Raw genomic sequence first — 15,388 nt, forward strand, 5'->3', positions numbered from 1 at the left:
GTTTTTTAAGTAGACTTCCTCCTGCCCAAAAGAAATCAACTTATACCTATAAAATTGTGCTAAGTGAAAATATGTTAAATTTGACTAAGGCGCCGTTCGCTGATATGATTTTTTCAGACCAGCCGACTGCTTCTCTCACAAATCACTGTGCATCTTTCAACCGCTACGGTGTTTCTTCCTCATAACAACCAGCCCGTTTCAACCAAGTTTCAGACCAGCAAACGGGGCCTAAATTTGTACAAAAATGTTATAAATATTTATGATACCAAATTAGTAGCATTAGTATATAGGAGTATATACTATATATATTTTTATAGTGCACTTATTTGGTTCATATATAGATATTAGTACAATTCTCGATGCTAGTGCTAGAAAAACTTGGGTATGTTATGGTGGAGCTTTCACGGCATCCGGCTCTACTCTATTAAGAAGGAGCCAGAGCTGATGCTTCACCGACTCCTTGCATTTGGTGGTTCATTTTCTTATGGAGAGAGAAAAGGAGTTTCTTGCTATAGTAGTAAACTTTCGAGGTCTAGGTACAAAAAAAAAAAGTCTATTTCTGGCGAAATGCTATAGTTGTTAAAGTTTGCTCGATCGTCACAATAAATATGTGTGAAGGCAAGGGGATAAGCATGGGAGCAGTTGAAAACGAACAAGAGTCGATCTGATCCGCTCCTCATTTCAGGCTAATTAATGGAATTGACTCAAATTCACATATTCTAGAAGTTTTTCGTACTTGTTCCAAACCAAAAGGCTATGTTCTCTCCATACAACTCGCAAGGACCAAGCAAGCACTTGCCCACACAGCTACCCTGCCAAGCGAGGTTAGCGATCGTTATCCTGACTTGTTCTCTCCGCTGAAGAGTAGAAGGACCGGAAATGGCGATTAGGGGTGACTGAGAGTCTCAAATTTCTTTCGAAATCTTCGACCACTGTCCTAATATCAATCCCCAAAAAACATACACGATAGACTTGATGACCACGACCCTAGAGAAGGGTGGATGCTCTCTCAGAACACAGCAGATCACCACAAAGCAAACGGAACACAGATCAGAGCCCAAACGAGCAAACTCCCAAAAAACAGCACTACCCCTGCAAATATCGGACACGTCCGGTATTATGTCGGACACGTCCGGTATTTTCGGACACGTCCGGTATTTTCAGCAGCAAGCTGACCAAGGGAGAAAAATCTAAAACCCCGTCAAACGGTGTCCAAAAAACATGAAATTTTTAACCATAGCTCTTAGACACCAAGGGAAAGTCTCCACCAAATTTCAGCTCAAAACTCCAAAGTTAAAAATATCAGACACGTCCCAGATCATATCGGACGCGTCTGGTACGAGCGAGCAGTTTCTCGGAAAAAATCAAATCAAGCCATAACTTGATCAAATCAACTCCAAATGACTTGAAACTTTGCACAAGGGTTCACAAGCGAGTAGAAAGACAACCTCTAAAGGATCATATCCCGAGACAAACTATAACTCCGTGAATCGAAGGAATTGAAGAATCCCCCAAAAAATAGGTCAAGAACTAAAATTGCCCGGATCTACGATCTCGTGAGGAATTAGTGAATTTCCTTCGGTGAAAAGCTTCCACTCATGTCATTGATCGATCCAAGGCAACAAGACCGAACCAAAACAATCCCAAAACGAAGAAATAAGAGGGGAAACAAGAGGGGACCAAAGGAGCTCGTGAAGAACACCAAAATCACATCAAGAACACAACTAAATCATGAATCCCGGAGGGCATACGGTGGTTACGGCCACCGATTCCTTCAAAACCAAGTCACAATTTGAGTTGTAGACCTCTCTCATACATGGAAGCCAACTAGAGGAAGAAACCCTAAAAGAGAAAATGAAAAACTAGAGGAGGTAAGAGAGATAGGGGCTCTCTCATCCTATTTAACAGGGCTATTACACATTCCCAGTTTTGCCCCTGGATACAAATGAGTTGAACCGCTAAGCCCAAGGGCGTTGTTGTCCAACCCGGTGTAGTCTTGATCCGACGGCCACCGCGCCTTCTCACCGGTAGCTTCACCTCGACGCGAACTCCCCGATGCCGCCACGTGTCGTCCGTCCCTCCTCGGAACCTCCGCCCGGGTTTTGAGGCCCAAACCCGTAAACCGTCCATCCGATAGTTTTGAGACCCAAACCATCAAACCGTCGGCGGGTAGCGTACTCCATACGCGTCCCCCACCATCCGACGCGTGTCACCGCCGTCCTTGACCGGCCGGCCCGCCAAGTCCTTCTGAGCCTCACTCGACTCACGCGTCCGCCATCTTGACCCGGTCAACACCGTCACTCCATGTCTTCTTGCACTTGTCGATGTCCCAAGTGTCAGCCACCGCGGCTAGTCACCCGGCCTCTGGGTCCCTCGGTCCAAGCCTCACGTCCGTCCTTCACCGCTCTCGGTCTGTCGGCACGGCACGTCCTCCTTGACCTTCACCTCGACGTCGACCACCGCATCCGAGCTCCACACCTACACAACACAAGCCAAAAGACATGTCGCATACATAGCTTTTGCCATGGTAGGGTTAGTCACCACTCAACCCACTTCGTGGATCACATTGACAATCACTCATCATAAAACGAACACACAAGGGTACTTGTCAACCTTGTGTTCGCAATCTCCCCCTTGATGAGTGCATTGTCAACACCAATACACGAACAACTTGAGCAAAAGAAAAAGAAGAAGAAGAGAAAAGAAAGAACTCACCCAAATGACCAAAAGCCAAAGAAAAGCCAAGAACCAGGTCATTTGAAAATGAGCAAAACTTGGTCCTCAAAGACATGGGCAACGGCTCGACGCAACCAAGTAAAACAAAACTAGTCCTCAAGAAGAGGCAACGGGCTCAACACCACTAGCAAAGCTCGAAAAGCTGAAAAACTGCTAGACCCTCCAGAAGAGGCAAAGGCTCAACACATCTAGCAAAACACCTCAAATGCAACTCCCCCTGAACAAGTGCAATCTCTCTCAAATGAATTCATATCTCTCAACTTTAGGTGAAATTGGAAGTTTCTTCCCCTTTTCTGAATATTTCCCCTTTTCTGAATATTTCTCCCCTTGTGTCCCCTTGTGACATTGTGAGTGTGGAAACTTCTCCCCCTTATTGACACATGCACTTATCAAGCTAGAGCCCAAGAATTGCAACACCCCCTCAAAACAAGCTATGAATGCAGAAATGCACGAATGCAGAAGCTTCAAGATTATAGCAAGTAGATTGAACGAATGCTCTAGTGGATGCTGTCATGTATATATAGCAACACATACAAGTGCTAGCAAATGCTCAAGGTGACCAAATGAGACGAAACATGGCATTTAAGCAAGTTTGATCAAGTTTGAGCAATTTTAAAAGAGGGTTCACCACCAAAAGAGCACATAGCAAAAATAGACAGGAGATCGACCTTGTGCTACACATGTACGCAAAGTGAACTACCCCAAACAAAGTTCACACATCATGTCATGAGACAAACTGGTGGTTTGATCAAATTTTAGACACCAATTGAAATTTATCGGAGTTATGCAGCTTATTACCAAAGTTTGTCAGACAAGTGTGTGCGGGAGGTTATCTGTGCCATCAAAACCTGACTTAGCGACCATGTCAAGCCTATGCCAAAGGCAATCAGAAGCTTAAGACAATGATCTCGGTATCCATTACAGAGCTCAAGTTCACCAATAAATGCAATTTGGAGCTGTCTCGATACTCTGACATAGGATAGTACAGACCTATCCTGATCTTTTCAAATCACTGAGTTTGATTTTCAAGTTTTAGCACAAATTCAAGTTTCTCAAGCAAGTGTGTAACTCGAAGTATGAGCCGTAGCAACTAAGCATATACATGAAGCAAGAAAAAGATCTCGACACATTCTACACATGCTAGTGCCACAAGTAGTGGTGAACACATTTCATGTTTCAACAAGTTTTAATCAAGTTCACAGTTTGGAAAACAAGCTTAGCTCATAACATGCATCAATTGATCAAAAGGAGCCTAAGCCAAAAGCACATCATGTATATCCATAACATCCCCAACAAGAGCATAGTGTCAATCTAGCTACTATAAGGATGAAGCTCAGGATGCAATATGATACATGATGATATGATATGCAAGTATGATATAAAAACAAAGGCTAAACTTCAAAGAAAAGCAAAACTAGAATACAACAACCAAAGTTTCCCTCCTCTAAAAAGGGAAACAAACTCCAAGCTCCCCTCGCAAGCGAGCAAACTAGGCTTGGTCAAGTGGTTTGGTGAAGATATCTGCGAGCTAGTTTTGGATATCAATGTGGTGCAGATCGATATCACCTTTCTCATAGTGGTCACGCAAGAAGTGAAAGCGAACTTCTATGTGCTTTGTCTTTGAGTGAAGGACTGGGTTTTTGGCTACACTTATGGCACTGGTGCTGTCATAAAATAAAGGCACTCGCCTAAACTCTAACCCAAAGTCTCTTAGAGTAGCTATCATCCAAAGCAACTGGGAACAACAAGCAGCAGCAGCAGCAACATACTCAGCTTCTGTGGTGGATTGGGCGATGCTAGACTGCTTGCGAGAAGACCAAGACACAAGAGAAGATCCAAGAAACTGACAAGTCCCCAAAGTGGACTTCCTCTCAACACGACAACCAGCATAATCCGCATTAGAATACCCGCAAAGAGAAAGAGAGGAGGAGGCTGAAAACCAAAGACCAAACTCGGGTGTGAAACGAAGGTACCTGAGGATCCGCTTAATGGCTTGACGATGAGATGTGCGCGGTGAAGACTGAAAGTGCGCGCACAAGCAGACTGCGAACTGGATGTCTGGTCTCATCACCGTTAGGTACAGCAGGGACCCGATCATGCTTCGGTATTCCTTCTGGTCCACGGCTTCTCCCTCCTTGTCCTCATCTAGGGTCGTCGTGGTTGACATGGGCGTCGAAAGAGGCTTGGCCTCACCCATATCAAATTTCTTGAGCACGTCCTTGGTGTACTTACCTTGGTGCACGAACGTCCCCTCATGAGTTTGCTTGATTTGCAGCCCGAGGAAGAAAGTCAATTTGCCCATCATGCTCATCTCAAATTCCCTGCTCATAGTATCTGAAAACTTGGCAACAAGAGCATGAGAAGAGCCACCAAAGATTATATCATCCACGTATATCTGAACCAAAAGGATGTCTGTGCCTTGCTTGAGGAGGAACAAAGTCTTATCTATGGAACCCATCCTAAAACTCTTATCAAGCAAGAAAGCTTTTAAACGCTCATACCAGGCTCTCAGGGATTTGTTTCAAACCATACAAGGCTTTGTGGAGTTTAAAAACATGGTTGGGGTACTTTGGATTTTCAAAGCCAGGGGGTTGCCTCACATAAACCTCTTCCTCTATGTACCCATTCAAGAAGGCACTCTTTACATCCATCTGATACAGCTTGAACCCTTTCGAAGCTGCAAATGCTAAAAGAATCCTAATGGCTTCTAGACGGGCAACAGGAGCAAAGGTTTCTTCATAGTCTATTCCCTCTTTTTGGCAAAAACCCTGAGCCACTAATCTCGCCTTGTTCTCACCACCACCCCATCCTCACTCTGCTTGTTCTTGTAAACCCACTTTGTACCTATGGGGTGGCACTCTGGTGGAGGTGGAACTAAAACCCACACTTGGTTCCGCTCAAAGTTCTCTAACTCCTCGTGCATAGCATTAACCCAATCGGCATTAGATAGTGTGTGTCCAATATCTCGAGGCTCAAAAGAAGCTACGAAAGCAGAATGAGCGAAATGGGAAATATGATAAGACTTGGAACGCGTTACCCTTTCGTCGATGTCGCCGATCATGGTCTAAGGAGGATGGCGTCGCTGGATATGTCGAGGTGCACCCAAAGACGAAGTCGCCTCCCCCTCATCCACAGCTGGGGCCTCCTCAGTCGATTGAGGAAGCGGCTCGCACGGACCCTATGAAGTAGAGGTGGAGGGCTCGGGGCCGTGAGCCGAAGTGGTTGAAGCTAGCTCGATCGGGGCAGCCGGTTGAGATGGCTTGGGATCATCCCAATCGACGTCATCGTCATCCTCAACGAAAATGCTGTCACCCATCTCTTCATCACCTGCACGTTCAAAGACAGAAATAGAAGAGGGCATGGTTTCGTCGAAGGTGACTTCACAAGTCTCCACGACACGGTTAGTCTCAAGATTAAGCACACGGTACGCATGTGAATGAGAAGCGTAACCGAGAAATATACCATCTGAAGATCTAGATTCAAACTTGTCAAGATTACCTTGCTTAAGAATAAAGCACCTGCAACCGAAGACTCGAAAATGACTCACCTTGGGTGGACGCCCAAACCGCAACTCGTAGGATGTCTTCTTCAAGAAAGCACAAAGAAAAATGCGGTTTGAAACATGGCAAGCAGTGTTGATGGCTTTAGCCCAGTAACGCCTAGGAGTCCTATGCTCATCGAGCATCGTCCTGGCCATTTCAACCAAAGTCCGATTTTTACGCTCAACAACAGCATTCTGCTGAGGGACATAGGGCAAAGAAAACTGATGTTCAAGACCCAACGAAGTATAGAAGGTGTCAAACTGTGAGTTTTTGAACTCAGTGCCATTGTCACTGCGGACAACTCGTATGGCATTCTTTGGTAACTCAGTTTGCAACCTCAAGATCAAGTCACGAGCATGAGAAAACGCTTCATCCTTGCCCTCCATGAAAAACACCCAAGAATAGCGAGAAAAATCATCCACGATCACAAGAACATACCACTTCCCTCCCTCTGACCGAACCCGAGCCGGACCAACATTGTCCATATGGAGTAGCTCACCGGGTCTCGTGGTCATGACCTGAGTCACTGGAGGATGGGAAGCAGCCACCATCTTCCCGTGGCGACAGGGATGGCATACCAGATCCTTCTCAAACTTAAGTTTGGGCAATCCTCGGATCATGTCAAGAGAACTCAACCTCACTAGGAGATCGAAACTCAAGTGACCAAGTCTCCTATGCCACTTCCACAAATCAAAAGAAGATCCGGCAACCAAACAACGAGAAGAACCAAAAGACTGAGAGAAATCAGCTCTGAAAACTCGGCCGAAAGGAACGATCTGACAAACTAGATGTCCCTGAGAATCGAGCACACGAGAAAGTCCAGTCTTAAAGCGCACCTCAAACCCATCTTGAAGGAGTTGCGAAACAGAGAGCAAATTGAAATGTAGGCTTGAAACCAAAGCAACGTCCTTCAAGATAAAAAACTCATTGACCCGAATGGTCCCACGAGACAGCACCTTACCTTTGCTATTGTCCCCAAATGTGATGTACTCCTTGTATTGCATGGGGTCGAGGCTGGAGAACCATTGGAAACTTTCGGTCATGTGGCGCGAACAGCCAGAATCAACAAGCCACGTGTTCTCTAGGCCTCCGCTCTGCATCAATAGAAAGACAGGGGGTGAGCAAATGGCACAACACTGGGGTTAGTGAAATGAGGAGAATACCAGTGTTGAGTCATTTGCCCTGGAAAAGTGTTAGGAAAAACACCATACTTGCCATGTCCCATTGGAGAGAAGCGATCACCATGTGGGGGAAAACGCGGTCCGCTAAGAGTGCGGGACTAAAAGCCACGGTCGCAAGGTCCAGAGTCATATTGATCATGACTTGGGCCACGCCGGGCACTACCACCTCGTGGTCTCGCCACCTGAGGCCTAGCACCTTGAGGCATTGCACCTCTAGGCCTAACACTGTGCCTCTGAATAGGTGGTACATGTATGCCATGTGGAGGATGGTACATGTTCCGGTTGTTCAACTCGTACTCACGCCGCTCATCTCTCTTCCTCCTAAAGCAAAACTCAGCCAAATGACCATCTCTATGGCAATAGTCATAGTGGTACCTCACCTCTCTCTTGGGTGGTGGTTGACTCACTCTCTTGTGGGTGTGGTTCACTCTCTGAGGCTTTTTGGCTTTAGGAAGGGGTGCACTAGAGATGTTGGGTAGAGTATCGAGTGAGTTCCAAAAGTGGTTCGGTTTGGGAACCCAAACTTGCTTGGATGGTGGAGCTTTTGGTGGTTCTTCAAACACACCATCTTTGATCATAGGCTTGGTAGGCTCTAGTGGAGGGATCTTGATCAATTTGGGAGTGTTGGTGGGTTTCTCACTTGGGTTCAAACCACTATGTTCACCAACCTTGCCATAGACATGCTCACTCTTCCCACCTATAGCAAAGCCTACTCCTGATGAGTCAGTTCCCCGCCTGAACTGGCTCACCATCATGCCCAACTGGGGCTCACTACACGACACCCAGCTCAAGATGGACCGAAGTTGTGTGTTTTCTTCCTCGGTTCCCATCTTGTCGTGCCTGCAGGACTCAAGCTCTAACACCAAAGCTTCACATCGAACACATGTAGTGGTGGTGCTATCCGAGTTAGCCTTCTCAAACTCAGCAAGTTTGGCAACCTTCTCTGCCAACTTAGATTGCAAGCCTGAGCAGGACTTGCATGCACCGAGCAACCTAGAATGAGACTTTAGCTCATCACATTCATCAAGCAAAACAGCATACTTAGATTGCAAGTCAGAGAGGTTAGACATGTGTATAGCGCACTCATCGCACTCCTCCTCCTCTGACACCACTACACCACTCTTGGCAAGCTCCAACTCCTTCAAAGCAACCTCTAGCTGGTCCTTAAACTCTTTTTTCTCGCGGGCACCACGCTTAAGCAACTTATCTTGACTCATCAATGTATCATTCATAGTATCAAGCTCAAGCATAAGTGAGTCAAGTGTGGGCGGTACCTCATTTTCGTCGTCGTCGACGTCGACGTCCTTTTTGAGCTTTGCTCCACCGTCAACCGCCATAGTGCAAAACCCACCACGGTTTGCACCGGCGATAAAGCAAAGACCGTTGAGCTTGTCCTCGCGCTTTTTCTCGGACTCATCGTCGGTCGAGGGAGAAGAAGAGTGATCATCGTCGGAGTCGTCGTCGAGGTCGCTAAGGGAGGCGAGGAAGGCGTGTTCTTGAGCTTTGGCCTTCCTACGGTATGCCTTCTTGATTGCCTCCTTGTCGAAGCCACCCTTGGCCTTGTGCTTGCCGGAGGTGTAGTCGCGCTTATCCTTGCGCTTGCCGGAGTAGTACTTGTTGGTGAAGGGCTTCTTCTTGGGGCAGTGCGCGACGAAGTGGTCCGGATCTCCACATCCATAGCATCCCTCCTTCGGGCCACCACTGCGTCGGCGGTTCAAACGGTTATTGTGAAATCGAGAGAACCGACCGATGACGAGCGCCAACTCATCATCCCCAAGAGACTCCAGCTGCTCCTCTGTGACTGACATCAAGCACGACAAGAAGAAAGAAGCTTGTGAAGGGTTAGTCAATGAACTTGGACCACTACCTGAGACTAAAGCCATGGTTGGTGCAGAAGGATTCTTGAGCTTGGCTTGGGTTTGGTAGTCGATCTCCGTGGACTTGAGCTTGCTGAAAAGCTCGTCGACAGTGAGAGTGTCGTAGTTGGCCGACTCGATGATCGCCGACACCTTCACATCCCATACCTTCCGATCAAAGGCATAGAGAAGCTTGAGCGCCCTCTCATGATCATCATAAGGTAGGTTGGCCTTGTTCGCTTTTATTTTGTTGACGATAGTCTGAAAGCGGGAAAACATGGCATCGATGGACTCGCCATCAAGCTGAGAGAAGTTCTCGTACTCGTGCTTGTACGTCTCGTAGAGTCTGGTCTTGACCTGTGCGGTCCCCTCATGATAGCTCTGAAGCCTCACCCAGATCTCTCGAGCTGTAGTACAATCGGAGACACGCTCGAACTCAGAAAGCGAAAGACTCGAGAAAAGCACACTGCGAGCTTTGCTATTTGCGTTGTGCCGATCCTTATGATCCTGGGTGGTACGGGCCGTGACAGGGAGCACAACATAAGTAGCATCCTCGCAAATTTTCCAGACGAGCCAATCAATCTCCTGGAGATGCGCAGACATGCGGATCTTTCAATAAGGATAGTTGGACCCATCGAAGTGCGGTGGTTTGCCAGAACCACGCTCCATGTCGCCTTCGTGGATCACGGACCGATTAAGGTGGAATGATCCTTAACCTGCTCCGATACCAATTGAAGGACCAAAAATGGCGACCAGAGGGGGGGGTGAATGGGAGCCTCAAATTTCTTTCGAAATCTTCGACCACTGTCCCAATATCAATCCCCAAAAAGCATACACGATAGACTTGATGACCATGACCCTAGAGAAGGGTGGATGCTCCCTCAGAACACAGCAGATCACCACAAAGCAAACGGAACACAGATCAGAGCCCAAACGAGCAAACTCCTAAAAAACAGCACTACCCCTGCAAATATCGGACATGTCCGGTATTATGTCGGATACGTCCGGTATTTTCGGACACGTCCGGTATTTTCAGCAGCAAGCTGACCAAGGGAGAAAAATCTAAAACCCCGTCAAACGGTGTCCAAAAAACATGAAATTTTTAACCATAGCTCTTAGACACCAAGGGAAAGTCTCCACCAAATTTCAGCTCAAAACTCCAAAGTTAGAAATATCAGACACGTCCTAGATCATATCGGACGCGCCCGGTATGAGCGAGCAGTTTCTCGGGAAAAATCAAATCAAGCCATAACTTGATCAAATCAACCCCAAATGACTTAAAACTTTGCACAAGGGTTCACAAGCGAGTAGAAAGGCAACCTCTAAAGGATCATGTCCCGAGACAAACTATAACTCCATGAATCGAAGGAATTGAAGAATCCCCCAAAAAATAGGTCAAGAACTAAAATTGCCCGGATCTGCGATCTCGTGAGGAATTAGTGGATTTCCTTCGGTAGAAAGCTTCCACTCATGTCATTGATCGAACCAAGGCAACAAGACCGAACCAAAACAATCCCGAAACGAAGAAATGAGAGGGGAAACAAGAGGGGACAAAAGGAGCTCGTGAAGAACACCAAAATCACATCAAGAACACAACTAAATCATGAATCCTGGAGGGCATACGGTGGTTACGGCCATCGATTTCTTCAAAACCAAGTCACAATTTGAGTTGTGGACCTCTCTCATACATGGAAGCCAACTAGAGGAAGAAACCCTAAAAGAGAAAATGAAAAACTAGAGGAGGTAAAGGAGATGGGGGCTCCCTCATCCTATTTAACAGGGCTATTACACATTCCCAGTTTTGCCCCTGGATACAAATGAGTTGAACCGCTAAGCCCAAGGGCGTTGTTGTCCAACCCGGTGTAGTCTTGATCCGACGGGCACCGCGCCTTCTCACCGGTAGCTTCGCCTCGACGCGAACTCTCCGATGCCGCCACGTGCCGTCCGTCCCTCCTCGGAACCTCCGCCCGGGTTTTGAGGCCCAAACCCGTAAACCGTCCATCTGATGGTTTTGAGACCCAAACCATCAAACCGTCCGTGGGTAGCGTACTCCATACGCGTCCCCCGCCATCCGACGCGTGTCACCGCCGTCCTCGACCGGCCGGCCCGCCAAGTCCTCCTGAGCCTCACTCGACTCACGCGTCCGCTGTCTTGACCCGGTCAATACCGTCACTCCATGTCTTCTTGCACTTGTCGATGTCCCAAGTGTCAGCCACCGCGGCTAGTCACCCGGCCTCTGGGTCCCTCGGTCCAAGCCCCACGTCCGTCCTTCACCGCTCCCGATCTGTCGGCACGGCACGTCCTCCTTGACCTTCACCTCGCCGTCGACCACCGCATCCGAGCTCCACACCTACACAACACAAGCCAAAAGACATGTCGCACACATAGCTTTCGCCATGGTAGGGTTAGTCACCACTCAACCCACTTCGTGGATCACATTGACAATCACTTATCACAAAACGAACACACAAGGGTACTTGTCAACCTTGTGTTCGCAAGAGTATATACAAATACAATACAATAATGATGGATTTGGTCATTTAAATCCACGGTTTAATAACGGACCGTGTTAACTAACATAGCAGCAAATCAATTGCTAGAACATTTGGATCGGAAACCCCAAGCGCAGCGTTTCCCTTTCCTACATTTTTTTTGGGGGGAAGGCTAGCGTGTTTGGTTCCACGGACGGACCCATGCAGCATATGCATCGAGTCGTCCGTTGATTTTGCAGAGAATGCTTTGATTCCATTAACTGACACATGCGATTACACCTTAAACAAAGATATCGGTTGGAGTATATATCGTGACAAAATTGTCGGCAGTGTGTGCACAGTACAGCGCTGGAATTTAATTAAGGGCGTGTTTTAATTGGTGGCTCTTATAAATTTTATTAGTATGTTCTCCTTTTTTTTTCAAAGTTGAGTCGTTGGATGATTGGATCGGATGAGAATTATTTATTTTGCTGTCGCGAAACTATTTATTATATAAAAAAAAGGCACTTGAATTTGCAAACTACCGCAAGCATGCATGTCCTGCAGAGGCTTTTTATTATTTATTTATTAGGCCATTTTAGCTAAGCGATCGACTTTGCTTTCAGCTTTAATTCTTTGCCTCTGACCGAGAACAGGAAAACGTAACGAATTCAAAGATCTCTTGAGAAAGAAAGGCCACTTTGAAAATTACACCATCTATTTGGGAGCATATGAAATAATAAAAAATAATAGGAATTATTAAAAAGTCTTGCTTCGTTGAGAAGACAGAATTTTTATGTTTGTCAGTATCATAGTTCTCTCAAAAGATTTTTACAAAAAATATATTCATAATTAATCTAGTACTAATACCTATACTACATCTTAAATATTTGTATTGTTTTTGTATATATTTAATTAATTTTTTGATTGATTGGCTTGTCAAAAAACAAGATTTTGTTTATATTTTTGGAAGCTACAAGTGTATAATATAATGTTTGCTAGCTGGGCGGTGGCCCTTGCTTCCATATCGTGGACCGGCAGTCGGCAGACGAGATGACGAGCCTGCGAGCAGCGCTGCTGCTTCTCCCGCCGTTCTCCGTCGTGGTGGCCATGGCGGCGCGTTGTCTGTGTCGCGTGATGGCGCGCAAGCTGAGGGCGCTGGCGCGGTCCCAGTTGGCGTGCCTCCCGTCCGGCGGGCCGTCGTTTCCGTACCTGGTCTCCTCGTCGTCCGTGGAGGACATCAAGGGCGGCGGCGGCGGCCAGCTGCCGGTGGCGCTTTATTCCCGGAGGACGACGCGCCGGCGCTGCGTCGTCGGCGAGGAGGAACATGAGGAGGAGGAGTGCGTGTTCTGCCTGAGCGGCATCGAGGAGGGGTCGGAGGTGAGGGAGCTCCGGTGCCGGCACCTCTTCCACCGCGCCTGCCTGGACCGCTGGGTCCGCGCGCGGCCGGTGGCGGCGACGTGCCCGCTCTGCCGCGGACGGCTCCTGGCGTCGCCGCCGTGGGAAGTGGCGGGGTACTACGACGACGACTTCGAGGAGGAGGGCGATGAGGAGGCGGTGGAGGACTCGGACATGATGCTGTTGATGGCGTGCGTGCACAGCAGCAGCAGCTGGCTGTGGCCGTCGTGATGACTCGTGGCCGTGCCTAGCTCGATATGATGGGCGGATCGGACGTCGGCTCGTCATGGACTGCACGTATGTACTGTAGGAACGTATATATAGTTACGCAAGTTGGTGGTGCGTTCTAGAGAATGAAACTTGCTTCTCCTCCGATCGACGATCCTGCTTGTGTTTCTTTCTTTTCTTTTTCCTTTGGCCGATCGATGTGTAGTTGTGTATGTATGTACAGTGTTGGCAGCAGTAGTGGTACGGGAGAGAGGACGCACGTACATACGCTGTGTTTTGCAGCAGGGCGCGCCATGAGGCAGGCATGGAGCATCGACCACGCATGCACTTTGTATGTTGGTATGGACTGATCGATCTGATGTGCATGTACATACATCTGCATCATGCTGCAGCACGGCGAAGAAGGAGAGGCGCTTGCATGCATCATGCTGCGGCGACGGCGAGACGACGACACGTACGTCTGCGGCGCGTGCACGTTGGGGTCGTCTGCTCCGACGTGCGTCGAGGGAGGCCATGCGGCCATGCCAGCCTGATGCCTGGCTGCTCTGTCCTCCTCCGTCCTCGATCCCCTTCCCGGCATGTTTGGCGCAGGAATTTCACTGGGCTCCGGGCCCGGGCCGGGGGCACTTCACTTCCACCACACACGCACAGCAAACTAGTCGTCGGCGCATGTACACGTAGGAGTCCTCCACAGTTATTAGCGTGGTGGAACAGAGAACAGGAACAGAGCAAGAGTTGACCACGACGCAGCCGCACGCCGGTGATAGGAGTTCCACCTGAAGATGACTACAAAATTAACTGCGATGGGGCTTTTATCCCTGGATCAAATAAAGCTGGGTGAGGTTTTATTATTAGAAATCATGCTGGCATAGTTGTAGCAGCAGGAGTAGGAGCAGGAGCAGGAGCAGGAGCAGCAAATTTTCTAATGTCAGCTCAACATGCCGTAGCAACTGCTTGTTTAAAAGGCCTGGAGCATGCAGCTCGATTGGGAATGAGGCGAGTTATTTTAGAGATTGATGCGGCTGCTATTGTTAAGGCCTTAAATGACAATTGCTTCGAAAGACGGCATGTTTGGTTGGCTGGTTCGTATCGTTGCTGGTTCGTGAAGAAGTACTGTTGGTTGGATTGTGTGAGAGAAAAATACTGTTCCAGCTGGAAATTTACGATCGTTTACGACAAGCTACAGCCAAACGAACATGATAGGCTTGAATTGTACTGATGGTCCTCTGCTGTGGCAAGGCCATGTACCAGCTTATTTGGTGTCCGGCCCACGCTAATGGAACTATGTTTTCCATCTCAAAAAAAAATTTATTTGCATTGCATTTGGATGCATGTCAACTCCCCGTCCCCGTGATTGAATTGAACGCCAGCCGGTTGCGCTGCGGCTGCCGACGGCTTTGGCATTGGCAGTCAATGGATGTTCCAGTTCCACAGGGCACCCGAAAGGCTGAGCCGACCCCTCGTTTGGGCCTCAATCCCCCAACCCCAACCACACATGGACTAGTAGGCCTTCTATGTTGCGTTACATGGGCTGGGGGCTGCCTTTCCTTAATTCCTGACTCTTGGCAGCGATGGTCGCAGTGACGAAGCCAGAAAAAAATTTAGGAGGGGCTGAACAAAAGAATAGAGGTTTTTTTATCTTCTCTTAACCTTAGCCCCTCCTACCTAATACATATATGCATAAAATTTTAAGAGATGACTTAGAGGGGTTCCACGTGCGCAGGATAGGTAGGGGGGGCTGAAGCCCCCCTAGCCCCACCGCTAGCTCCGTCGCTGGCAGTGGAATATATGGTCACGTTTCTTATGCCGGGAACCTCCATGTTTCCGATTCGGCGATATTTATGTTTTTACATTATACAAAATATCACCTCAAGTTGTTTCCGTTCCAAGTTCCTCTTCCCGGAAGGGAACATGGTTGCTAAGTTCTAGCTTTAGAGCATCTCGAAGAGTTCCCTATTTGCCTTCCTAATACTTAG

General features: G+C 47.9%; 1 protein-coding gene and 1 pseudogene across 1 annotated transcript; one reads left to right on the top strand and one right to left on the bottom strand.

Moving 5' to 3' along the window:
• Nucleotides 1–7,833: 7,833 nt before the first annotated feature.
• LOC136547616 (uncharacterized) lies at nt 7,834–9,984 on the bottom strand (annotated as a pseudogene).
• Nucleotides 9,985–12,807: 2,823 nt separating this feature from the next.
• Nucleotides 12,808–14,430, top strand: LOC136547520 (E3 ubiquitin-protein ligase EL5-like). The gene has a single exon (XM_066539465.1). The coding sequence runs from the start codon at nt 12,840–12,842 to the stop codon at nt 13,413–13,415; it is 576 nt and encodes a 191-aa protein (XP_066395562.1). The 5' UTR covers nt 12,808–12,839; the 3' UTR covers nt 13,416–14,430.
• Nucleotides 14,431–15,388: the final 958 nt, after the last annotated feature.

This window comes from Miscanthus floridulus, chromosome 3 (genome assembly GCF_019320115.1).
Source record: "Miscanthus floridulus cultivar M001 chromosome 3, ASM1932011v1, whole genome shotgun sequence".
Classification (NCBI taxonomy): Eukaryota; Viridiplantae; Streptophyta; class Magnoliopsida; order Poales; family Poaceae; genus Miscanthus; species Miscanthus floridulus.

Excerpts from the sequence above, each read along its gene's own strand:
- LOC136547520 (XM_066539465.1), top strand. The coding sequence starts at position 12,840 with ATGACGAGCCTGCGAGCAGCGCTGCTGCTTCTCCCGCCGTTCTCCGTC.